This window comes from Gekko japonicus, unplaced genomic scaffold, assembly GCF_001447785.1.
Source record: "Gekko japonicus isolate JY-2015 unplaced genomic scaffold, Gekko_japonicus_V1.1 scaffold117, whole genome shotgun sequence".
NCBI lineage: Eukaryota > Metazoa > Chordata > Lepidosauria > Squamata > Gekkonidae > Gekko > Gekko japonicus.
In genome coordinates this window covers 1,552,394-1,579,773 of record NW_015173676.1, presented here as the reverse complement: position 1 = coordinate 1,579,773, position 27,380 = coordinate 1,552,394, and the positions used below count along the sequence as shown (strand labels likewise).

The window sequence follows — 27,380 nt, the reverse complement described above, 5'->3', positions numbered from 1 at the left end:
AATAATAGTGTTACTTAAGGTGACAATGACAGTCATGTTGGTATGTTCAGTAGTCTACCTTGATGGAGATGTTCTGCATCCATTCACTGTCCTGAATAGTTTCAGAGGGTAGCTGCATTGGTCTGTAGTGTGAGGTGTCATTTAATCACACATTGAACTATTACTGAAGATGCCTTTAGTGCAGTTTGGTATCTGTGATTTCTACTCTTATGCCTTGTGAGGTAGGTGGGGCTGAGAGAGTTCTGAGAGAACCCTGACTGGCCCAAGGTCACTCAACAGGCTTCATGTAGAAGAGTGGGGGATCACACCTGGTTCTCCAGAACAGAGTCCACTGCTCTTAACCATATACACAGTTTGTTCCTGTGCTAGCAAATATCCCCTACTCTTCCCCCTTTCTTCTTCCCTAGCATGGAGCTTGACGGAACACTGTCCAGCTAGATCAAGCTCACTGCGATGTTCAAATGCACATGTCACAACAAACTAGAGCTTGTTTACTCTACACTGGACAGGATTCCCTCAGGTAAATCCCCATTTACAATCCTGGCAGGTGTGGAGTAAACAAACACTAATTTAGCAAGGTGCCTGCTTTTGTTGGTGAACAGGAGATTGAACAAACCGGGAAGTATTCAGTAGTCAAAGGGAAATGAGAAGAGCAAAGGACGTGCATGAACATGAATTGTGTTGTGCCAGTTTGTGCCAGTCTGCAGTTTAACTGCAGTTTGTTGTGAAGTGTGAATGCAGCCCAAGAGTCCCAACCTGTGTGTGTGACAGTGAAAGGAGGACAATCAGGCAGGACAACCAGATTCTAACTCCCCCTCTGTGCATAATCAGTCCTTTCCCATGTCTACTTCAGTGCTATGGCTATTTGTCAAGAAGTACAAAGTGGTTCCTTAAAGCCAGAATTTCTGGTATGCAACAACTGCCCCACTGAACTCTGTGTGTGTGTGCGTGTGTGTGTGTGTGCGCGTGAGAGAGAGAGAGAGAGATTAGTGAACAGACACTCACCTTGAACTGCTGGTGGTCATAGCGATCATGAATGACCACAAAGCGAAGATCAAAATGGCGTGACAAGTCAAAGAGGTGGTCGGTTTCAGCTTTGGTCCAGGCATCATCATGAAGGTACATCTGATATTCCTGCTCCGAATAAACAGGAACTTGCACAGTCTACAGCAAGAAGAGAACAGACTGCTCACACAATGGGCCACCACAGTTAATACACAAAACTGTTTGTTCTAGCAGGAAGACTTTGAGGCAGACAACCCCAAGTTTCCAAGGCACAGTATAGAATATAGAAATTCGGCATATAGACCGCCCTCCCCTGTGAAACAAGGCACAGGGGGGTGCACAACAATTGTATAAGCACATTCAAATCAAATTAAAAACAGTTAAAACAATGAACAGTATAACAATATCAGATGGCCCTAAAATGAATCAGTTCTATCACTACCACATGGGAGGAAGGAGAGAAAGGGGAAGTGCAGGCAAGATGGAAACCGTTGCTGTCCTCAACAGTAAGCCTGTCAGAACATCTCTGCCTTACAGGCCCTGCAGAACTGCACTAAATCCCTCAGGGCATGGATGTCATTCGGCAGAGAGTTTCTTGCTCGAAACTGTTTCCTTGCCACCGAAGTTTCATTCAGCAGACAGTTTCACCAGGCCGGTGCCAGGGCTGAAAAAGCCCTGGCTCTGGCTGAGGACAGCCAGATATTTTTCAGACCAGGGATCACAATCTACACTCCAGCTTTGCTACTCCCAAGTGCCAAAGCCATGGGGACTCCAAGCTCCTTCCACCAATTTTATCTGCAGTTCTATGCCAGACCCTCAGCATAAAAGGGTCATGTCAACAGACACTAAAGTGCTGCCAGATGGCTATGCATATGCTCTGCACTTCTCCTTTCTGAGCTTTAAGAGTAATAACTAAAGAGGAAGTTTTGAGATACTTAAATGAAAGTTTATCTAAGCCCTCCTCAAGCCTCCGTACTTTGTTGAATCTGGCAAAGGGGTAGTCCTTGCCCTCTTCCGCTGCCCTTCTCCAGTGGTAGAACATGGCCCCATCCTTACGAGCAGGGTTGGTGAAGGGCATCCACTTCCAAGGCCGCACTTTCTTGGAGCCCAGCTTTGCCTTGACTGTGCGGTAGCCCTGCGTTGTATCACTTGGTAGCAAAGGAGGTGCATCCCTGAAAAGAGATAAGACATGAGCTGATGAATCTGCTTCTGGCATGAGGCTCATTTCACATATTCACTGTCAGTTCCATGATCTCTGAGGAAGACTGAAGGCTTCAGACAATTTGATCTTGCACAGTCTGGATCGCTAGGTTACAAAAGGTAAAGGTTCCCTTGCTCGAAAGCCAGTCAAATCCGACTCTAGGGTTGCGGTGCTCATCACAGTTTCAAAGCCGAAGAGCCAGCGCTGTCCGAAGACGTTTCCGTGGTCATGTGGCCGGCATGACTAGACGCCAAGGCGCACGGAACGCTGTTACCTTCCCACCGAAGTGGTACCTATTTATCTACTTGCAATTTCTTGTTTTCGAACTGCTAGGTTGGCAGGAGCTGGAACTAGAGATGGGAGTTCCCTCCATCATGTGGCACCTGGGTCTCGAACTGCTGAACTACTGACCTTCCACAGCCTGCAGTTCAGCGTCTTAACCACTTGAGCCACCGCAGCTCCCTAGGTTATACACTTAACTCAAAACCAACTTTCAGACAAACACAGGTTTCAAATGTGAACTCAGCCCAGAGGAGACTAAAGGGCAGAAACTATCAATGAGACACACTGAGTTTCTAATTCAGTCTGGAAGCGAGGACATCACTGAAACTGGGAAGCACCCTACTTAATGCAAACCATCTTTACCTTACATGACAGATCTACAATAATCACAATTATTTATGTTGAAATGCAAAACACAATCAAATTTCAGAAAAGTTTTGCAAACAGATTCCTGACTGTTCCTCCCATCTTTCTTGAGAAATCTGTGGACCAAGCATGGTGGCACAACACTTTTAATTTTATTTTACATTTTGATATTACAGCATTGCAGCCCTACTGATCTGTGCGGGAAGTAACGGTACCCTGCTCTTTGAGAAACATAACCCCAAAGCTTCCTTGGGCATGTAAGGCAAGTCGCATGGTTGTCTGGCTCCAGGCTGCAAGGCCACAGAATAAAAGTCTCATTTTGTTTACTACGATGTTGATGGTTTTAGCTTTCAACTTTTATTCTTATTTTCCCAACTCGCAAAATTTAAGATATATTTACGCATTTTAGGGTGTAGCAGCGTAAGGCACTAGACTTTTACATTTCACAAAATATAATTGATGACTACTATTTTATTTGCCAAGTAAGTCTACATACATTTTACATTCAATCAGTAGTGAAATATGTTTAGATTTTGTAATAAATTATTGCATATAACTGTAAAAACAAACAAAAAACTATAACATTTCAGTTTCCCCCCAAAACATAAAAGTGTCATTCCCACCCATGCCTTCAAAAATGTTAGAAGCATTATATTTTAGAAGTTCCTCAGACATCTGGAGCATGGAAATCAGAAACACTCAGGCAGCACCTCCATTACATGGAGAGCTACCTGGAAGGGTGAAGCTTAGGAAGCTGCTCTAAAAGTTGCAGGAAGGCCTTTAAGAACTCAGTAAAGGGATAGACAGGAGCAAAAGAAATTGCAGCTTAATGCAGACAGATGTCTGTAGATGAGGGGAAAACTGTTCTGGGATTAGATATATAACCAGTTCTTAATTGAACCAGAAGGATCAGGTTTGCCGGGGGGGGGGGGGGGGGGGCGTGCCTGGCTCTGCTGCTGTAGGAAGAGATTGCAGAACTGGCTAGGAGTGCCTTTTACCAGTTTAGGCTGTTTTATCAGCTGCATCCATTTTTAGACAGAAAAAACCTGACCACTTTCTCACATGCTTTGGTTATATCCAGTTAGATTATCAGAATGTGTTTCATATCAGCTTTCATTTAAAGAAGGCCTGGAAACTTCAGCTGGTTCAGAATGTGGCTGAAAGGGTCATAATTAGGACCTAGTACGAAATGCATATGGCATCAGTACTATTTCAGCTTCACTGGTAACCAATTTGTTTCCAGACCTGTCTCATGGAGCTGGCAATGTCCTTTAGAACCCTAAATGGGATGCAGGTACTTGAAGAACCATAACTTGAGATTCACCAGTGGTATCCTGCTTTACATTTCCACACAAAGGAGGTCGACACGTTTTTTTCAGCCATGGCTCCCAGACTTTGGAACTTCCTTCTCCTTCACTTTTCTGCACCTTCTGGTGTGCCATAAGCAATATTTTATTCTGGAGAACTTTTGGTAATTATACTCTGTGGATATTTTATGGTTGCTGCTGATTACTTTTTGTTGCTTTATTTGCAATTTTATCGCCATCTATCTTATTTTTGTTTGTTTTAGCTGTGTTTGCATTTTTTTCATTTTACTGTTTCACTTGTTCTGATACTTTAAAGCTTTATTAGCTGCTTTGAGTGCTACACCGTAGTTGACTGGAAGGATATAAAGCTTCTAAATAAGGAAGAACCAGTGTTGAGACACTCACACATATAAAGCTGAGGGCATGAGCGGAAGGCACTCACCACTCCCCAGGACCAAAGCTATGCTAATGCTCTTACTTTTTATCAGAGTACAGCAGGGCATAGACCTCCCGATGCATTCCTTCTGGCCTCTTAAAAGTTAAGGTCTCCGAAGACTTTTTCGATTTTTTCTGAAACAAAAGATCTTTATTAGAGGCACTGGAAAAAATCATTACTATCAGCAGTGTTGCACTAAGGCATACGTTTTCTGGCAGAATGACAGTTCACTATTGGGAAGAATGTGCCTGTTATAATTGGATGCATAACATCCAGATCACAAGATGTCATAGTTCTACTGTACACTGCATTGATCAGGTTGCAACTGGAGCACTGTGTGCAGTTCTGGAGGCCTCACTTCAAGAAGGATGTGGACAGAATGAAGCAGGTGCAGAGGACAGCAATGAAGACAATTAGGGACCTGGAGGCCAAACCCTATGAAAAAAGGCTGAAGGACTTGGAAATGTTCAGTCTGAAGAAAAGGAGATTACTCTCTTTAGGTATCTGAAAGGCTGTCACTTAGAGGAGGGCTGGGAGCTGTTCCTGTTGGCAGCAGAGGATAGGACTCACAAGAATGGGTTTAAATTAAGGATGGAAATATATCAGCTGGAAGTCAGGGGTTAAAATTTTTTATAGAAAGAGTAGTTCATCAGTGGAATCAGCTGCCTAGGGAGTTGGTGAGTTCCCCCTCACTGGCAGTCTTCAAGCAGCAGCTGGACAAACACTTGTCAGGGATGCTTTAGGCTGATCCTGCATTGAGCAAGTGGATTGGACTAGATGGCCTCCTCCAACTCTATGATTCTACGATCCTTTTTTGCCCAGACAATCCAGTTTAATTGATCCCTAATTAAAACTTGACTTCAGTTAATTTGAAGTAACCGTCTGAAAAGGAGGAAGAAGAGGTGTACTTTTGTCACAGAGTATTCCTAAAAAAATCTATTCAGGAATTAAGTGAATATAGTCGTTATCACTTTTTAGCTGGTGCAAGGGGAGAAGTTTGTTCATGACATGGCCTTTCCCCCCCAAAGGCAATCTCATCAGTGGCTTTCAGAATGTGGTGGGTTTCAGAATTCTGGGCGTAGGGAATGAGACACGACTGTAGGGGCTTTCTACTTACAGCTGGCTGAAGCAGACTGTTCCTATAGTATCAGCCAGACTTTGCTTCCTACTGTATCAGCAAGTCCTCCTTCCATCCTCATTCTCCTATCATCCCACTTTTTTGACAAACTGCTTCACAGCATCTCTCTCTTTTCTCCCCAACAAGACAAGAGGTGCAAAGTAAAACAGAAAGCAGCAAGATAGGATCCTTGGTGTGATCACAGCTTTGGGGTTCTGGGAACTCCAATGTCAATATTCAATGTAAGTGTTATTATTCAATGTAAGTGTTATAAAAGAATAGAATATATTAATACTTGATTCATGTTAATGGACCAGAAGGAGGGCTTTATACAATATATCCCAGCTGAATATACTCATAACATTTCACTGAGTGGCCAAAACAAAATTGAGTTACCACATTTCTTTCAGACTGTAAAGACTTGCAAGAGCGCAAAGACGGCAAAGGGCTTGGGGTCTTTAAACTGCTTCAGTTTCATGGAACAGGAGGCTAACACACTCTCTCAAGAACAGACTTGTGAAATTCCCCGTTAAGGGAAAATTCTAGCAAGATACAAAGCAACAGTAAGATCTTTTTATGTTTTTGCAAGGCACTTTGCTGCTTACAAGTGTAATAGCAGTATCCCCACCAGCATCACCACACCAGCACCACTGCTTAAGCTGCAAAACAGGGAGAACTCCCTCACCTCATTACGAAAGGCTCAGGCTCAGGATTAAGCCTCCTGGCAATAGCCAGCACTGAAGACCCTCCTCCCCGCTCCATATCCTACACATTCCTACCCATAGATGTGGATGGCCCTGTAACTTCCCAATAATCATGTTATAAGAGTACCAGCAGATATATCCCCAGCAGATATCTGGGAAGGTGAGAATGGAAAGACAAAAGGAAACCAAAAGTGTAATCTATTACTGAAGATTCAAACCACCCCTTTCCCCACCCCCCAAACTGTACCTTATCAGAATTGATGATGTCTTTTTTATTTATAATTCCTATGTTCTCAGACTCTGTGCCTCCCAGTTCCAATATATCCCGGACATCCGCTCCTGTGGCCATTTTGTTGCCTGAGACCAGAAAAAAAGAACTTTGTTAAAAACCCAGTGTTCGTTATCTGCCTTTTGGTTAACAGCAATGTACTATCACTGAACCAGAACTAGACTCCTAAGGAAGACAGACTACTATGGTACGTTAACTGACTTTCTTGACTTCTTTTTAAAGAACATAAACTCTTCACTTCACAGTAACTTTATACTGTAATCTGGAATTGATACTGTTTTCCATGTGCCTAGCCTAGAACATGCAAGCAGCTACAACAGTCTCAGCAGACATCTGAAAGTTCACTGTCAAGGGGAATACAGAAGAGAAGAGAGGAGAAGAGAGGAGAAGAGGATTGGATTTATACCCCACCCTTCACTATCCGAAGGTGTCTCAGAGCAGCTTAAAAACTCCTTTCCCTTCCCCTTCCCACAACAGACACCCTGTGAGGTAGGTGGGGCTGAGAGAGCTCTTGACAGAAACTGCTCTTTTTCAAGAATAGCTCTTATCAGAACTACGGCTTGCCCAAGGTCATCCAGCCAGGTGCAAGCAGAGGAGTGGGGAATCAAACCCGGTTCTCCCAGATTAGAGTCCGCGCACTTAACCACTACACCAAACTGGCTCTCTTATCAAAGCTCTCTTATCATATGCTAGGGATCCCCAATTCATTGCCCATGGGCACTATTGTACAAGCTGACACCTTTCCTGGTGCCCATCAAGTGTTTTTAAAAAGCAGATGGGGCCAGGCGGGCTTTTGTCTTGCAGGATTTCTGGCTGGCCACTGGAAATCTGATTGATTGTGCAGATTTTTTAAAAGCTGCTTCAGCAACTTTTATATTGAAGAAAATATTTTTAAACAATATGTTTATCTTGAAATAACCCTGTTAAGCAGAGCTGCTTGCTTACAAACGGGAGTCTTAGTCAGCTCCACCTCCTGTGGTGGCCATTTTGGCAGAACTACAAAGGTGCCCCACATCCATACGTTTGCCATCCAATTGCTGAATCTAGTATATGGCCCTTGAAAGATTTTTCAGGATGGAATTTAATAAATGCAAAATCCTAATAACTCTGCATATAGTATCTGACCAAGGCTTTGAACATGGAGGGACAAATATGCTTCCAATAGTCACATTGATGAACAAAACCTATTGAGGCAGACTCAGCATGGGTTCTGTAAGGGAAGATCTTGTCTCACTAACTGTTAGTGTTCTTTGAGGGGGTGTAAAAACATGTGGACAAGGGGGACCCAATAGATGTTGTCTACCTTGACTTCCAGAAAGTTTTTGATAAAGTTCCTCATCAAAGGCTCCTAAGTAAGCTCAATAGTCATGGGATAAAAGGACAAGTCCTCTTGTGGATCAAAAACTGGCTCATTCATAAAAAACAGAGAGTATAAATGGGCAATTTTCTCAGTGGAGGGTGGTAAGCAGTCAGCTACCGCAGGGCTCAGTACCAAGTCCAAATATTTTTAACTTGTTTATTAATGATTTGGAGTTGGGAGTAAGTAGTGAAGTAGCTAAATTTGCAGATGACACTAAATTGTTCAGGGTGATGAGAACGAGGGAGAACGAGGGAGTATTGTGAGGCACTCCAAAGGGATCTGTTGAGGATGGACGAGTGGGCCTCAACGTGGCAAATGGGGTTCAATGTGGCCAAGTGAAAAGTGATGCACATTGGGGCCAAAAATCTTAACTATAAATACGTGTTGACGGGGTCCAAACTGGTAGACTTACCAAGAGAGAGATCTTGGAGTCGTAGTAGATAACCCACTGAAAATGTTGAGACAGTGTGCAACTGCAATAAAAAAAGCCAACACTATGCTGGGGATTATTAGTAAGGGAATTGAAAACAAATCAGCCTGTATTATAATGCCCCTGTATAAATCGATGGTGCGACCTCATTTGGAATACTGTGCAATTCTGGTCACCATACCTCAGAAAGGATATTATAGCATTGGAAAAAGTACAGAAAAGGGCAACTAGAGTGATAAAAGGGTTGGAACACTTTCCCTATGAAGAAAGGTTAAAGAGCTTGGGGCTCTGTAGCTTGGAGAAACGATGACTGAGGGGTGACATGATTAAGGTTGACAAGATTATGCATGGGATGGAGCAGGTAGAGAAACACAATACAAGAACTCGTGGGCACTCAATGAAATTGCTGAGCAGCCAGGTTAGAACAGATAAAAAGAAGTACTAATTCACTCAAAGAGTGATTAACACATGGAATTCACTACCACAGGAGGTAGTGGCGGGTACATGCATGGATGGCTTCAAGAGGGAATTGGATAAACATATGGAGCAGAGGTCCATCAGTGGCTATTAGCCACAAGGTATAGATAGGAACTCTCAGGCTGGGGCAAGTGATGCTCTGTATTCATGGTGCTTGGGGGGGGGGAACAGTGGGAGGGCTTCTAGTGTCCTGGCCCCACTGGTGGACCTCTTGATGGCACCTGGTACTTTTGGCCACTGTGTGACAGAGTGTTGGACTGGATAGGCCACTGGCCTGATCCAACATTGGCTTCTCTTATGTTTTTATGTTACTATGTCTAAACTGAAATTTCTGAAAAGCTCCAATTCTGGGGTGGGAGAGAGAGAAGATACATATTTTTCAACGTATGGTGTAAACAAGCATTAGGAAGAAGACACTGCAATGGAATATATGAGAAAGCACACACACTGATGCTTGTTATTAACAAAAGGCGTATCTGTGTAAAAAGTCCCATTAAGTCACAGATGACTTATGATGACCCCAACAAGGGGTTTTCAAGGCAAGTGAGAAGCAGCAATGGTTTGCCATTGCCTTCCTTGGTGGTCTCCCAAGTACTGATCCTGCTGAGATTCCAAGATCTGACAAGATAGTAGTAAACCATGCTGCCTTCCCTCCCCAATAACGGGCTTGAGGGGATCCCAAAGAACACAGAAAGCCTGTTTTAAAATCACACCAAAAGATATGTACATGCATATTGCAGAATGCTTGGTTGGTTGAGGATTATCAGAATTCAAATCACAAACTGCTCTCTCTCAAATATGATAAAAAAACCCATACAATTTTGCTTGCTGCTTCGTTCAGACATTGCCATGTTTTAAACAATGATTTCCCCAAACCTTCTCCCACAACTCCCATGCAGTAAGTGATGTAATTACACCTGTGCACATCTCACAATTACACAAAAAGCCACTTCTCTGGCTTTTGATCTGGCTAAACCCATGTGGAAATTGTGTACCCGATTTAATGTACACTTTGTTTACATTACTGAACATACAAAATTGTTGTAGCTGAAACAAGTAAACTAAAACAACCTCTGTGTGAGCATATAAAGCCCCAGTGGGGAAAAACCTGCCCTTGCCAATTCTCTTAGCAGTTGATGAACAGGGACAGCCCCTTACCCACTAGTATAACAAACAGCCACTTATGAATATCCTGCCATTGGGGCTTGAGGCATCAAGTATACCTAAAAACAAGTATAATATTTGGTACAGATATCCATACACCAAACAGAAAAAGGAGAGAAAAGGAAGGGTATATTGAAAAGAATAAGCAAAGACAATATCACAGTAGTATTCCAGACAGAACTGATCCAGCTTCTGAATGGCTGAGGTTTTTCCATCAGCAACACTGGTCATTTATTTCCATTTGCTGTACTATGCCACATTGGATCCCTGGGCTGCATTCAGATGTCACAAAGAAACCACAGTTGGTTTGTGAAGAGAATGAACCTGAACTCCTTGGGCTCATGCACTTGTTCCCTCACGTACCTCACCGAGACTGAAACAGGGATCCCAGCTCTTTCACTTTGGTGGCAGACCACCTGGTTTGCACTCCCAGGCTCCTGGTGCTGCTCTGTTGAGAAATGGAAGCAAAACAGAGGGGGGAATTAGAACAGCAATTTCATCATCCTCAAACCCCAATGTCTTCCGCTGGTTGCCAGCGCTTGGTTGGCAACCCTAGACTGAAAACCTTCACGCAATTTACTTATAACATGAAGTCTGAATTCAAGTGCTTACCTTGCCTATGGATCAGGATTAACCTGAGTTTAAGACTCCCGTTTGTAGGCAAGCCGCAAATTTCAAGTTGAAGTAGTCAGTGGGCTTACAAAGGTATAACTTTGCTTACGATCGGTGTTCCCTCTAAGCTGAGTTAGTGTGACCTAGCTCACAGTTTTTTAGCCTCTGGCTCACACATTTTTGTCTTAGCTCAGGAAGGATGGCTCCAGAGCAAACTAATTTAGGCAGCAGCCAAATCACCTGCTCACAACAAATGCCAGTAGCTCAGAAAGCAAAATTTTTGCTTGCAGGACTCCATAGCTTAGCGGGAACATTGCTTACCATGGCACTCTTAATATATCACAATAAACTGCAGTTAGAAGATTCCCTAAACAAAGAAATGCACAAGTGGAGAAGACACATGAGGCTGAGAATTTCCAGTTTGTTCTCATCATGAACAAACTGCAGTTTCTTTCACCATCATCATCTTCAACTGATTAATAAGAAATGCCATTCTAAGATTCTTAAACACCATTTGATTTTCATATTATGATAAAAATATCTTCTACTAAATCATAATTATTGTAATGTTTATAATTGAGGGGGGGGGTTAAAAAGGCATTCATCAAAAAGGTGATTAGTTGATGTCCCATTAGAGTATATTGTTATGAAATATCATTTCTAAAGATAATTACGATGTCCTTTTGACACAAAGTAAACTTTGTATCCTTATTATCAAGTAAAATTTTTGGAGCTCATTATTCTGGGCTGGTGTGATATCATTACTTGATTTCACTGGAATTTTTTTGGAATAACATTACTTTTGTGGCATTTCAGCAAGTACACAGTACGGACATATTTTTAATTCCAATTACAGTGCACTGTTTTCAAGTCACCATCTTCTTGGGGTAATTCTCAAATTCAGATGAATGGTGAAGGAGTTGGCACAGCAAAGGAGACCCTATATGAACCCACAGCACACAACAGATCTCTTCAAGGCTACTCTCAAACTTGGCCATATAACTTACTAATCGTACAGCAGTGTACAACCACTCCACTCGAATGTAGCTAACCGTGAGAACAAGTCTGAGGGTAGTCCCACAGTGATATCTTTAATTCAGGCTTGTTTACTGTAGGTTCATCTGAGGTTCCCTTTGTTTATGCCAGTTCCTCTGGCCTGTCATTACTGAGAACTAGTATAAGAAAAAGGGAAACTAAAAACAGAGCACTCGACATGGGGCCTAAAAAGCCCAAGAAAAAGACCCCAAATGCCACTAAAACACATGCATACATCCACAGCACCCTTCCAAAGTGCTCTACGGCTCTTCTAGCACAGCTTTCTACATTCATACGTTCAATTCCCACATTCTGTCCTTCACCCAAGTCTTACACACGCATCCGTTCCTAAAGCCTTTAAAATTATGCTATCAACTACTAGCCTCAACTACCTTCGGTTTCCTGACACAACTCCCAGTTCCCCCCAATTCCCACAGTTCTACCAGGCAGTACTGTTAATCAAGAAATCCCAAGTACCAGTCCTCTTTTCGGTCCCTCCGCTGCACTCTAGGGACAACCTTTTTTCCCTTCTAGAAAACAAAACAACTCGCTGTACTCCGTACTCCTCCTTTGCCACCATCCACGCCGCCACAGCTTCCCCTCCTTCACGCACCAGACCCGTACCGGTGCAGACCGCGGTTGAGCACCATCTATATCATTCCCCCATGATCACTTCCGGTCTCCCCTACTAAAGGAATCGTCTTTCCAAGTCTAAAATAACGCACGCCCCCTAGCTTTGTGTAGGATTTAGAGCATCTTTATACCAGTGAACTGGGCTCAACCCGTCTGCTTTACGTGTACGGTGATCTGGGGTTTGGAGGGTTTTGGTTTGTTTTTTGTTTGCTGAACCCTGAAACATTTGTCTGAGGGTTTTTTATTTGTTCGTTTGCTTGTTTAGCTGGGGAAAGACATAGGTAGACTAACTATGATTTACGAGGGGAGGATTATAACTTCCACAGCAGAGTTATAAACCTTTAAATAATCGCAGGGGTCTTTATTATCCCTTCCCAAACTAGTTTCTCGGTAATAGAACTGAAGTTGTTGAAGGATGTGCCCTGACTCTAGTGCTTCTGTTGCAGATTGATACCCAGATGAAGAGTTCCTGTGAGATATCCTTTAATTATGTGGAAGAGAGTGATCTGGTAAGGACTGCTGGATGAACATCTCTTACAAACTAGTTTCTCATTTTACATGCCAGAAGGGGTAGTTGTGTTAGCCTACTGTGGCAAAAAAATTTTTAAAGTATGCTACAGTAAAAGAGTTGGACTCGACTGAAGAACAACAACACAGTAAATATATGCATCTGATGAAGTGAGCTCAAGTCCAGGAGAACATATGCTGTTGTCTTTAAGGAACTACAAGACTCCTGTTTATTTTTACTGTAACAGAATAACATGACTGCTTGCCCTCTGCACCAATACACACAGACTACACTCAGGCCCCATCCCCCACAATGTGGGGAAACTGCCACTGGACTATGTTGCTGGATTGTTGTAAAGTTCCTTCAGTAGGCAGTGCCTACTGAACTACCTCAGGGAGCTGTCCTAAATGGAAAAAAGTGAAAGCAGGTTCTATACAGATCCTCATGGATCCTCAAGTTTTTTTCCACAGAATTCCTCCAAATCCAGTATCAAAAAACATGTCAAAGCCAGGACCACAGGCAACCTTAAAAAAACACAAATCCAATACTTTATTAGAGACAGCTGAGATGGATAAATTAAGTTTAATTCTTCAAGGACAGAAGGAAAGAGTTTCTTGGAAAGATGGGAACGTCTGTATAAGTGGATTAATGTAGATGTATAACGAACGACTCCATAAGTGAACAAACGTTGTCACATAAATGGATGTTTTTGGTTTTATGAAAATGTAAAATAAACTACTAAAAAAAACAATATTCTTCCTTTGGGTTTGGATATAAATTCAGGAAGCTTCAGGCAAAATGTTATTTATTTCAGCATGAAGGAAGGAGCTCTATAAAGCTGGTACAAGCTGTAACACTTTTAACTGGAGACACTGATTATTACCTTCCTGTCTGCTTCTCAACGTAGGAAAGCTAAAGTCTTCTCTAATGTATAGAGCAGACAGGTGTTACCTGTCCTCCTGCCAGTAGCCACTTCAGGCTACAGCGACCACAAGAGGGAACCCTTGATCTTGTCATTCCACTCTGATAAAAACAAAAGATGTCCCTGCTAGCTTTCACCTGGTGAGTCATTAGATGTATCTTATGCAGGACTTCATTCTTGCCGCAAACTTTCCACACATGCTGTCATATTCCATTGCTTCTTGGAACCATTTACCCCTGAATTTCTCTCTGAACAATAAGTGCACATGTGGAATTATAGTTCCATAGCAATATATCTTTCTTGAACAGAGCAGAGGGCACAAGACGTTAAATGAGTAGGGCTGCCAACCTCCAGGTGGAACCTGGACATCTCCAGACTACAGAGATCAGTTCCCTCGGAGAAAATGGTTGCTTTAGAGGGTAGACTCCATGGCATTGTATAGACTTGCCAGTCCCCAGGTCCAGGCGGGGGATCCCCCAATTTCAGGAGCTTCTCCCCACTGTGGCTGGCCGGCAGGGGAAACCCCGTCTTTAAACAGGGATGTTGCTGTGCATTTTGAAAGTTTTTTTCCTCTTAACAGAGGACAGGCAGGAGGAGGAAGGGAAGTCAGTTCAATTGCTTCAAGGTAATGGTAACTCTGTAGAGATCTAGAACTAGCTAAAGAGCCTGTCCTATATTTTAACATCTGATAGGGCATATATAGAGAGAGGGACAGAGGATTTGCATTTTACCCTTTTCTTTTGTATCCCTTGATCAGTCTGGTGCTGTGCTAAAAGTATGCTTGTGAACATTTTCTTTTTAATTAATACTTTATAAATTTTGATGCTGGTAGTGGTTCTCTGTACCACATAGATATCCACCATCTCAGACACATTATTTTAAAAGAGGAACCAGGGGGAAGGCAGGCAGTTGGCAAGTGGCTATTCCTCCAAGGGTGCACAAGGCAGGAACGTGTTCCCGTCGTGACAAAACACTGGGCAGCGGGAGACACAGAGGCAAGACCTCAGAACTTGGAAGGGAAGATGGGAGTCCAGACCCTCCCAGCAGGCAATTCCATACTAAGGTCAGCTGGTGGTGGCGGGCTACCAGAGAGTGGAAGGATAGCCTCTCCAGGTGTTGAGAAAAACCTAGGAGGCCAGGGCATAATAGGGCCAGCAGGCCAGAGCAAGCACATTCTACCACAGTAGCCATCAATGTACCATTCTATGTATGGTGCTGGTATTTATTTATCAAATTTATACCCCTCTCCCTCTCCCCCGAATAGGGTTGCCTGCCTCAGGTGGGAGTGAGGGATCCCCTGATTTTGTGGACTTCTGCCTACTGCTGGTCAGCTGGCCAGCAGGGGAAGCCCTGCCCTCAACAGCCATGACCCAGCATGACATCCCCAACATGATGACATCACATGGAAGTGATGTCATCACGCTGGGGACATCACACAGCTAGGCTCTGGTATTTTGGGCAAAACTCTATGAGTTTTGCCCAAAATACCAGAGCATGATGATGTCACTTCCACGTGACGTCATCACATCAGGGATATCATCCTGTCCCCCACTCGCAGGAAACTCCCTCCCATCCCCCACTGGCAAGAGCATGGGACCAGGCAATCCTACCCCCAAATGGGACTCGGGAAGGCTAATAGCATTTAGAATACACCAATTAAAACAATACAGAGGTATAATAAATAATCTTTAAAATATAAAATAGTTAAAAATCTTTCCCCATTAAAATCTATCAAGCTGGGTAGGATCCGTAGATGGTGAAGAGACAGCTGCAGTATACCAGCTGCCTGGTGGATCACAAACACCCAAAGGCCACCTAAAAAAGAGCAGCCTTGCACGCCCTGCGGAGGTCCCACAAGGCATGCACCTCTTCAGGCAGCTGGTTCCACAGAACAGGGGCTACTTCTGAGAAGGCCCTCACACTTGTTCATAGACCAGGCAGTTTGTGGACCAGGGACCTTCAATAAATTCTGAGATGAAGATTGGAGAAGATGATGAGGATCATGCCAGGAGAGGCGGTCCTTGAGGTATAAGGGTCCCAGGCTGTTTAGGGCTTTCACAATAATATAATATATCTATATATCTAATAACCAAGTTGCCCCCCCCCGTGCGGATATCTAAACCCACACATTGGGGGCACTTGGGGGGCAGAGAGATTTTCCTGCACACTTGGGGCAGTCCTCATGTGTGCAGAAAAATCTAAAAACTTTTTTAAAAGGATAGGTGACTGTTCTGGGCACGTGACTGCCCTTAGCAACGGCTTTCCTAGTGACGAGGCCTTCACAGGCTTTTCCACTTTTGGGAAGTCGGGAGCAAAGAGGGACGGAAAGCGGCGGGTGGCTTTATGGCTGAGCCTGCACTGGCTCAGCTTCCCAGGCACTGCCACCGCTGCCGGGCTCAAAGTTAGAGGAAAAGGAGGGGAGAAAGAAGGGGGAGATTTGCTTGGAGGGAAAAGGAAAGATGGGGGTATTTGCTTGGGGGGAGAAAGAAGGGGGATGGCTTGTTGGGAGGGAGGGAGGGAGAGAAAGGTATTGACTTGGTGGAGGGTTGTAAAGAAAAGGAGGGATTGGCTTGGGGAGAGAAAGAAAGGGGGAGGGGGAGAGGGAAGGAAGCAAAGGTGGTGGGGGAATGCCTCCTCCCTGCAAGTTTCTTGCGGGTTCACCCTTGTTCTATTATATTATAATATAATACAGTGGATTTTAAAAAATGAATTTTAGTGCTGGTCTGGTTCAAATCTCAGTTCAACCATAAACCCACAAGGAGGGAAACTGTTCTACACAAGCCAGTGTGGTGTAGTGGCTTAAGTGTGGTGGGCTGTAATCTGGAGAATTGGGTTTGATTCCCCATTCCTCCACATGAAACCTACTGGGTGACTTTGGGCAAGTAACAGTTCTCTCAGAACTTTCTTAGCCCCATTTGCCTCACAAGGTGCCTGTTGCAGGGAGAGGAAGGAAAGGCGATTGTAAGCCACTTTGAGACTCCTTAGGGTAGAGAAAGGTGGGGTATAAAACCAACACTTCTTCTTTCAGTCTTTGGAGAACAGTCCTCCATCAATTTAAGGGGATAAATAATTCTGACCTACCCTATAGTACTGTTGTAAGGATTGTGTGGATAATACATGCAGAGGGCTTTTTTGAACCCTGATGAAAAGTACTGGGTTAGCCGCATGGTGGACTCGGACAACAACATGCGTTTACACACATTTATTGTACTTCACACTGGAACTGAAAAACGGCCCTGCAAGGCCAACTATATACACACCCACCCAGCAGACCCACACTCCCGTTGGAGGGTTTGAATTTCCCACCAAAGTAGCTATTCGTGAATGCTGGGGGAACTAGGATCCTAGGTTCCTATTGTTTAGAGGAGCTAAGCTCCTGACTGTAGCTGCGGACCCCTGGTGGCGGTCCGCATACATAACACCTGAAATCTCTGTTCAAATTTCTTGTCCAAATATTTACCTTTGTTTAATCCTTAATGAGACTTACAAAACTGATTCTAAGCAGAGTTAGACATTTAGGAGTTCAGTAGGTTTAGGAACGCCTAACACTTGTCTGCCTGTATTAGTAAATAATAGCCTTGAACTATGTCATCACTGAGATCTTTCCCACACCTTAATTTGTGTCAACACTGGGAAATCCCTCCTAATTTAACTGTAATTTGCCTTTTCTTAGGGCCTTTCCAGTTCTGGACAATACATGCATACACATCTAAAATATATTCTGCGTTTAGCACTAGCCCTGATCCAGGACCAGGACTGTGATATCCCGTTCCCACATGTTATACAGGTTATATCTTTGCCATGGAAAAGGGTGTCTGTGGCCCCGGGCACACGGGCCGGCTGAAACGCGGCTACTCAGAGCCGCTCCAAACTTGAGACGCACGCTCAGATGCCGGGGAGGAAAAGTCCGAGGGAAGGGGGGAGGCTGCCGAACTGCGCATGCTCGGGCATGCGCAGTACGGCTGGGGGCCGGGATGCGGCGGCGCAAGGACGCGCCGCCGATCCCACAGCCCTGCCTGAGCTGCACCAATGGATGCAACCACCTAGAGAGGTGGTTGTTTTTTGCGGCGCAGTATGGGCCGTTGGGACGGATCAGGGACGGAGACGGCACGCTCGCCAGATGTTGAGGTGAGATTGCGCCTGTTTGCTCCGCCCCAGTTCCGTCCCGCTCCCGGCCCAAATGGGCTCGTATGAACGGGGCCTGTGTGTCCTTGTGTAAAAGCAGGAGTCTTGTTGTTTGGAGTAGCCTTTCTGCTGCATTTTATTTTGAAAGAGGGTGGGGGTGGGAGACATTTGCTTTTATACCAGAGAGGAATCATAAAGCTTGAAAAGTTATAAGGGAGAAACACCAAAGAGGTTTCTCAGATTGGTGGTACGTTGACAGAGGAGGAGGGGTGTAGCTTTGCTGCTATTAGGCACACAGTTGAAGATTAATTTTTAAAGGGTTTCATAGGCATGCCTGTAATTACATGGTACAGCAAGTGATTACTCACCCTCTAAAGTAACAAAAATGAACTCAAAAGGAAATATGAAAGCCGTGTATGAAAGACCAGAATGGTGTAAGTTTAATAATGCTGACTCTCACCGATGGGCACTAGCCAGCAAGCAATCAACACCGTGATAGCTTTGTGTGTAGATGGAGAATAATATTTTTCCAGTAATAAAACACTGCATTTTGAGGGCAGGAAAATAGTAATAGGAAAATGCAGAAAAATAGTAATTTTTCCATAACATTTCATTGAAGGGAAGACTTTGGGATTCTTCCCAAATTGGTAAAGACCACACATTTACAGTTTCATTTGTTTATTTCCATATGAGCATTTTATACTGTCTCAACCATTTTTCATATTTTGTAATCCATCTTGAGTCTCAGTGAGAAAGATGGGTTATAAATGAAGCAAAATAATAAATGGGTTATAAATAGAGCAAAATAATAAATAAATAAGTTTAGGCCCCAATCAAAGAAGGATTAGTGCACAAAATTACCACTGAAAAATGAGACATCTTAAATTAGTAACCGTCAATGTGTCTCATTTATTTCAGTAGAATTTATTCATAGCTAACTTTATTATATAAAGATACGGTTCTGTGCTCTGAAAAGGCCCTTAGCCATTGAATGTCAGTTGTAATAGAAACTGGGCCTTTCTGGATTTCCAGAATTTCTCTGGTAGCTTCTCAGCCACTAAAAATATACTTATGCTATTTGTGTACAGCTGTTAACGTTTTCAATGCAAGACAGAAAGGAGAGCCATTTAAAAATTGGATGTAAAGCTTAAAAAAAACTGTTGTGAGATCATTTCTCAAGCAGACTGCTGCACAGGGGGTGCGTTCAGACGCGGCCTTTCTGCCGGCATAAACTGCACCGGTTGGAACCGGTGCAGTTTATGCCGGCAGAAACGCGATCACACTCACCTCCATTTTGCGAAGCCCTCCGGTGGACGCCCGCTCACACGCTGCGGGCGTCTGCGTGTGTGTGTTTTTTTTTTAAAGGACAGTTTGAGCATGCGCATAGGCAGCCATTCAGAGAATGCCGATTTTTGCGCATGCTCAACCCCCCCCCCACATTTAAACTTTAAAGGTAAGCACTTACCTTTAAAGTTTAAAACCCAACCTGGCCTCGCTGTAGTCCCGGACTCCTCCGGGAAGTTAAAGTAAGGCATTTTTTTTTATTTTTTTAAACAAACGCTCAGGGCAAAGCTTCGCCTGAGCGCATATCGCTTCCTCTTTAAAAAAAAATGGCGGGGGAAAGCCGGAAGCCTCAGGCTTCCGACGGAAGTGTCTCTGTAACGAAGGAGAGCGATCAGACGCCGGGGTGCACCGATGACAACCGTTGCACTCTGTTTACCACCACTTCTGACCTAGTGGCAGAGTACAACGGTTTAAAGCTCTTTACAACGGATAGAGAGGGAAGACAGATGTTCCCCGTCTGAACGCCGGTAGGTACATCGATTGAAACCGGCACAGAATCCGTTGTAAAGGCTGCGTCTGAACGCACCCTCTGAGTAACCAATCTGAGCAACTTTTGTTAAGTCTTCAATATTCCATTCTGTATGTGAAATCAGTGGTTGGTGGGTAATACAGTTCTGGGGAGTTCTGATTGACACTGTTTATCTACATCCTTTTCAGTCTGACTTTGGGACTGTTTCCCTCATGGACATCCAATGCAAGGATGGAGGAGTGCATCCTTGTTGGTCCTCCTGGATATTTCAGTTCCTTTTGATACAATTGACTATGATATCCTTCTAGATTACCCTTGCCCACGATGGGATGGGGGTGGTTACTGTATGTTACAACAAGTTCTGGTGCTTTCTGGTAAGTGCCACACAGTTCTACCTGTTTCTCTAATCTGTTTAACATGTACATGAAACCAATGGTTCAGGTTGTTGAAGGATTTGGGGAACTGTTCTACCTGGAGATTTGGGGGGTGGAGTCCAAATAGAGCAGGGTTTGGGAAAGGGGGACACCTCAGCAGGGTATCATGCCATAGAGTCCACCCTCCAAAGTGGCCCTTTTCTCCAGGTGAACTGATCTTTATCAGCTGGAGATCAAATGTAATAGTGGTATATCTCCAGCCACCACCTGGAGGTTGGCAACCCTAAGTTGGTAGTTTTTACTTTGGAGGGAAATAAATAGGAGAGACTTGGGTACTTTACTAGTACTTTCAGTCCAAACAGACAAAATGCTAGAAGATCCATGATTGGCTCTTCCCTATCTTTTTTAAAATGCTACTTGCTATGTAGGATCCAGGTTTGGAGTGGAGTGGTAAAAAGGGATTAACCCTTCTACACCTATACAGTTTCACCAATCAAAAATGTATACCCCTGTGCACTGCTATTACCCAGAGAGAGAGAAGAAGAAGCATGTGCCTGTTGTGTTTCCTTTCGAAGGCTAATTAAGAGCACAAAATTGTTTTGATTGGTGAAATCATGTGGGGGTGAAAAGCTTAAACCTTCGACAACATACTTAAACCTTTTCTTCTGCATCGTGTCCCCAACCCAAGATCCACATAGCACTTATTAATCTTTCAAAAACACTGGGAAGGTCTGATCAAGGATCTCTGAGTTTCACATCTGATTTATCCCAGTCTTATTTACATCCATATTAGGCAACTGTAACATACTATACAAGGGGCTGCCTTTGAAAAGTATTTAGAAACTACAACTCATTCAGAATGTCATAGCAAAATGGCTAATTTGGGGGCTAGCTGTGTGAACCATATAATGCCAATAATTTGTTATTGTCACTGGCTGCCAGTTGTTTCCATGAGAAGTCCAAAGTGTTGGATCTAATTTTTAAAGCCTCAAATAGTCTGGGCTCAGGGCAGGTTACTTCAAATTCTATATGAACACACCCAGGGTCATTTCGTAGAAAAAAAGGTGCAGGAGCTCATGTGCAGATCTGTCCTCGCAGAGGAGGGAGAGCTTGTACCTGAATAAAACTTGGTCTTAAAGGTGCCACTGGACTGTTTTGGATTGCTAGCTATGGGGGGACGACGTGCAGATCTGTCCTCACAGGAGAGGGAGAGCTTGTACCTGAATAAAACTTGGTCTTAAAGGTGCCACTGGACTGTTTTGGACTGGGGGTGGGGGCTCTGCAGCTTACCTGGCTGCTTCTTGCTCTGACTGAGGGCTGCTGGGAGCAGGGGGCGGAGCTTGTTGTATGTGCCTGCCCCCTGGGCTTCTTACTGCTGGAGCTCCGCTCCTGCGTGCTCCCGCAGGAAATGACCCCTGAACATACCCATTCATTGATATAATCCTGGGAGGTCCTTCTCCATGTACTTACAGTTCCTAAGGGCTAGCGAGTAGCCACAGGAAACAGGGTCTTCTAAACAGGGGCCAGAACTGTGGAAACTCCATCACCAGAGAGATTCAGGGTACCTGAAGGACTATCTCCCATAGTATCCAGCCTGACACTTAAGACCTTTCTGTCAAACCCTGCTCTCTATGCTCCTGTCTTCTGAGTTGAGAGGGGTAGTGACTAGAGATGAGGCATTTTCTGTGGTGGCATCTAACCTTTGGAATAGCCCTCCCCCTTGAGGCTTGCCTGGCACCTACTTTACTTTCTTTTAGATGCCAGCTAAAATATATCTTTTAACCCTGGCATTTAATTAGGGGGTTTGTCCTAACGACTTTTTAGTAGTCTGCTTCTGTTTTATAAATCGTTTAATGCTCCTTATGTATTATGGCTTGCATTTTAACGGCTTGTATTTTAATACTGTGGTTTTTAATTGTAAGCTGCCTCATGCAGGACCCTGAAGATGCATCAGATAACTATTCTAAATAAATAATACATAAATTCATCTTCTCCATTCTTTGATGACATACCAAGCCAGGACAAAACAGGGGCTACACTGAGATGTCACAACAAACCTCTGTTAGTTCATGATAGACACAAACTCCACTTGTTCACCAACTTCCATACTCCCTTCCTCTTCAGATTGCACATGGAAACAGAATCTGGACATGCTGGAGTTGTTTAACCTAAAAGTTTTCCACTGTGTTCCAGAAGCAAGAAGAGTGGGGATAGAAGGGAGTGTGCAAATAGAACTAGCTGCATTCATTTCCTTCAAGGACAAACATAAGATTCTCAGGACATCTTAATGCAGCCCGAGCTCATAAGAAGTTTGTGGCTGATTAGTTTATACTGGTTGCTTGTGCCTCTACTGCTTCCAAGTTTATATAGCAGATAAGTCGTATTGTCTTTGATTATTTATACTGCATTTTGTTGCTATTTACATTTCTCTTTTTGTACTTAAGATACTGTTATTATTTGGTAGTTAGCTGTTTAAGTTGAAAAAAAAGGATATATATATTTCAATAAAATAAAGTATAGCAAATGTAGTCAATGTAGGCATCAGATTTGAAGGCATCACATCTGACATATGTACTTAAAATGTGATCAAACAGCACTTGTAGTCTATCAATATAATCTATATACTAATAGCCAAGTTGGCTAAATCAGAGGATACTTAAATCTGGTGACTGGAGCTGTGAACAGGAAGACAGATCTTTCTACATAAGGGTCTCAGTTTTGCAAAGAAATGTGAAATCTAAAAAAAAGATAAATTGAGCTGGGGTTAAAACCCCAAATGATAAAAAGAGTTTATGAAGCTTTAAGCAAAGGACTCTCTCAGCGGCTATTGCTAAGCAACCACAGTATTCTGGGGTTGATTCTATCAGTAAAAGGCAGGAGGAGGAGCAGGGCCTCTTCCAGGCCTGTTTTAGCCTTTATTTATTTATTATTTCAATGTATATCCCACCTTGCCGGACAAACTGGCCGTTAAAATGCAATAAAACAATAAATACAATAAAATTCACATGAACATCATAAAGTGCTAATAAGAACAATACAGGTGATGGTGGCATTCAATATACAATCCAATGGTGGGAGGCAGTATCCAGCGGTGTATCATAAGGGCCGTGAGATGTTCCGGTGACATGTTCGTTAGTGGCGGCTCCTAATCGAAAGCCTGGTGGAAGAGCTCCGTTTTACAGGCCCTGCGGAATTGTAAAAGGTCCCGCAGGGCCCTGATGTCCTCCGGGAGCTCATTCCACCAGTGTGGATCCACCACTGAAAAGGCCCTGGCTCTAGTAATGGCCAACCTGCCGTCTTTTGGGCCAGGGAGAGTCAGGCAATTTTGCGACAAGAATTATTTTATTTTTATTTATTTATTTATATTTACATTTATATCCCGCCCTACCCCGAAGGCTCAGGGCGGCTAACAGGGGCACAAAGTGCCAAGTTAAAACAATAACATATAATTTAAAAACAATAATTACAATACAATATAATACAATTTACAATTAGTATTATATAATAGAAAACCCAGACCAGAATAGGTATTATATTTAAAACAAACCCTTCACTGGAGATAGTTTTCCACCAAGGCAGCAGACTTGAGCTATAGAGTCTGTTATACTTTTATCCTGAACGTCCTCTAAGGTGTTCAAGGGAGCATGCTTGGTTCTCTTTTCCTCATAATAACTCTGTGGGAAAGGCTAAGCTGACAGACTGTGACTGCCCCCTACCCAATGAGCTCCATGGCTTGGTGAGATCTGAATCTGGGTCTCCCCAGCCCTAGCCTGGTACTCTAATCACTGCAACACACTAGTTTAGTCCCTTTTTCTTAGATCTCCTAGCAGTGTTTTCCCCTGGCTCCATTATCCTATTCCGCACCTCAGGTTTCTCAAGGTATTCCAGATGTTGTTTATTGGGGCCAAAATGTTGACTCTAGCTATTTGCTCTACAGTAGCACTTTCCCCACATCTACCCCTCCCCTCTGCACTAATTCCTGCTTAAACATCTTCACAAAAGAACTCCACATTCCTTCTTGATATGGGAACCTGCCAAACTTTGGATTGTTCTAGATGCTCTGTATGTGTGTATATTGGGGGGGGGGGATATGTGGTGGTAATAGTACTCTGAATATGAATCAGTAGTAAGATGCTGGTGGAAGAGGACATGTTGTGCTTAAGCAATGAAAACAAGGCACAGGAAATAATAGTTCTGCTCCGCTCAGACTGGCTAAACAAGTGTTATTATATATCTAGGTCAAAAGAATATAAGAGCTGCCTTTTTTTAGTCAGATCACATGTTCATCTAACCGTGTGCTCTGTTTCCAACAGTACACAGCCACCTGCCCTTGTAAAGATTACAGCCTGATGGAAATCGTCATTCCCTGTTGTTTGTCCCCAGCATCTGGTACTCAGAGTTATGCTGCTTCTTAATATGGAGGTCCAATACTTAAGTATAATGGCTAATAGTCACTTCAGGAATGAATCTACTCCTTAATGAAAATGACCTTTTATTTGCCATCTTGCAATTTATCTTGTAATGAATTCCATAAACTGATTATGGAAGTATGGCGATTTGTTTGTCCTTTACCTATTGCCAATCAATTTCACTGGGTAATATCATATAAGGTTGCCAACTACCAATTGGTGGCTGGAGATCTCCTGGGATTATAACTGATCTCCAGGAAATATAGATCAGTTCACCTGAAGAAAATGGCCACTTTGGAAAATGGACTCTGTATACCCCCACTGAAGTCCCTCCCCTCTCCAAACCCCACCTACCTCAGGCTCCACCCCCAAAATCTGCAGGTATTCTCCCGGCTGGAGCTGGTAACCCTAAATATCAAGTTCTAGTGCTTCCATCTACTCTTTCTGTACTATTTGTAATTTTGTAAACTTCTATTGTATCTTTTTCTAAGCTAAACAGCTTCAGTTTCTTACATCATAAGGAAGATGCCCCATCTCCTGATCAATTCAGTTGCTTGGTTTTGTACGTGCTTGAGCTATAAAATATATTTTGCAGGTGGGATTATCAGAATTGCACAATTCTGTATTCCACATATGGATTTACACAGATGTAATATAATATAATATAATAGGAGCTGCGGTGGCTCAAGTGGTTAAGATGCTGAACTGCAGGCTGTGGAAGGTCGGTAGTTCCGCAGTTCGAGACCCGAGTGTGCCACATGATGGAGTGAGCTCCCGTCTCTAGTTCCAGCTCCTGCCAACCTAGCAGTTCGAAAACAAGAAATTGCAAGTAGATAAATAGGTACCACTACAGTGGGAAGGTAACAGCGTTCCGTGTGCCTTGGTGTTTAGTCAAGCCGGCCACATGACCATGGAAACGTCTTCGGACAGCGCTGGCTCTTCGGCTTTGAAACAGAGATGAGCACCGCAACCCTAGAGTCAGACTCAACTGGCTTTCGAGCAAGGGAACCTTTACCTTAATATAATTCTGCTGTAGTTTTTAGCCCTTTTCCTGATAATTCTCAATACTGATTTTTTAAAATTGCTGTAGCGTACTTGGGAACAACATTTTAAAGATAGTCCAGATGTGTTGAAGAAGATTCAGAGGACAGCAAGATATGTACAGAAAGGCTGAAGAAATGGGAAGTGTTTAATTTTGGGGAAAGAAAAGCAAGGGGACTTGAGCATGTATTTGGAAAGTTGCCAATGAAACCCATAATCACAAAGTTGGAAGGAACAAAACCCTAACCACTTCAACCCTGGCTGTAAAGTAAGGTCATCTGATCCAGGGAGCACTTCTAAGCAAGTCTACTTAGAAATAAATCCTTTGTTATTTAATGGGGCTTACTCCCAGGAAACTGTCCTTAGGACTGCAGCCTCAAATAGACTACAAGCAAAGCTGCAATGTAGTGTAAAATATTGGTTGCAGAGGGAGCAATTTCAGATCTTTCAAAAAAGCTAACACCAGGGGCATCAGTTCTGGCGGGGAGGAGTGCTCCATCCTGTGCTACAGACCATTACGTGATTATGCATCAGAAGCACACATATCTCTAGCCAACTTTCTGCCTTTGCACCCTGCTTGTCTATTATTTTAAAACAATTAAACAAGCCTATCTACTAGGTATGCATGCCAAAAGCACAAATGTCTTTGTTTTTAAGAAGATTGACTGTTTGTTCTTTGCTGACAGCATAGCTATATTTAGAGAAATAAAACTGGAGAACAGATATTTTCCAGTGCAATAGTAAGTATGTAAAGGAGTAACTGAAAATATCACAGCAGCCTCATTTGTTTCAAAAAGTTATCTTCCAAGAAAGAATGCTTAGATGATTGCACTTTATTAAGATTGTCTTAGATGAGAATCTGAAGGAAACTGTTGCCCTCCTGGCCACCAGGCACAAGGCAAGTCCCAGTAATCACAGGGTCTGACAGCAGGGCTCTCTGGTCACAGTCCAAAGTCACAGTCTAGGACCCAATTACACAACCCCAAGGCAAAGTTAGAAGGCAGATCAAGGTCAGGGCATTTATTCCAAAGGCGGAGTCCAAAAGCAGTCCAAGAGTTAGGTAACAAGGATGGCTACAAAACAGGTCCAGCAACTGGTGGTGTAGTCAGCAAGAATGCAGCCTTATATAGGGAGCTTCCCTCCTGGTGCCACTGGTTCCCACATTATGCTCTTCCCTACAAACCGTAGGAGCTGTGGTGGCTCAAGTGGTTAAGATGCTGAACTGCAGGCTATGGAAGGTCAGTAGTTTAGCAGTTCGAGACCCAGGTGCCGCATGACGGAGTGAGCTCCCATCTCTAGTTCCAGGCCCTGCCAACCTAGCAGTTTGAAAGCAAGAAATTGCAAGTAGATAAATAGGTACCACTTCAATGGGAAGGTAACAGCATTCCGTGTGCCTTGGTGTTTAGTCATGCCGGCCACATGACCACGGAAACGTCTTCGGACAGTGCTGGCTCTTCAGCTTTGAAACGGAGATGAGCACCGCAACCCTAGAGTCGGATTCGACTGGCTTTCGAGCAAGGGAACCTTTACCTTTACAAAATGTCAGCTCCTCTACTTATAAGGACTACTAGATCCCAGATCATGTGGTGACTGATCCAGGGATGCAGCCTTATATAGGGAGCTTCCCTCCTGGTGCCACTGGTTCCCACATTATGCTCTTCCCTACAAACCGTAGGAGCTGTGGTGGCTCAAGTGGTTAAGATGCTGAACTGCAGGCTATGGAAGGTCAGTAGTTTAGCAGTTCGAGACCCAGGTGCCGCATGACGGAGT

The 27,380-nt window shown here is 43.6% G+C and overlaps 1 protein-coding gene across 2 annotated transcripts in view; it reads right to left on the bottom strand.

Moving 5' to 3' along the window:
- The window catches only part of DMAP1 (DNA methyltransferase 1 associated protein 1), a 47,263-nt gene extending 34,845 nt beyond the window's left edge, over positions 1 to 12,418 (bottom strand). Inside the window, exons 1-6 of one of the 2 annotated variants that reach the window (XM_015422953.1) lie at positions 12,263 to 12,418; positions 10,502 to 10,586; positions 6,666 to 6,775; positions 4,640 to 4,731; positions 1,982 to 2,177; positions 1,006 to 1,164 (exon numbers count right to left, since the gene is read on the bottom strand). In XM_015422953.1, the coding sequence (XP_015278439.1) occupies positions 1,006 to 1,164; positions 1,982 to 2,177; positions 4,640 to 4,731; positions 6,666 to 6,767 (549 nt within the window). In that variant the 5' untranslated portion in view covers positions 6,768 to 6,775; positions 10,502 to 10,586; positions 12,263 to 12,418. Of the gene's footprint in view, positions 1 to 1,005; positions 1,165 to 1,981; positions 2,178 to 4,639; positions 4,732 to 6,665; positions 6,776 to 8,479; positions 8,498 to 10,501; positions 10,587 to 12,262 lie in introns of those variants that run through there. The other variant, XM_015422954.1, reaches the window with a different exon arrangement.
- Between the last annotated feature and the right edge of the window lie 14,962 nt (positions 12,419 to 27,380).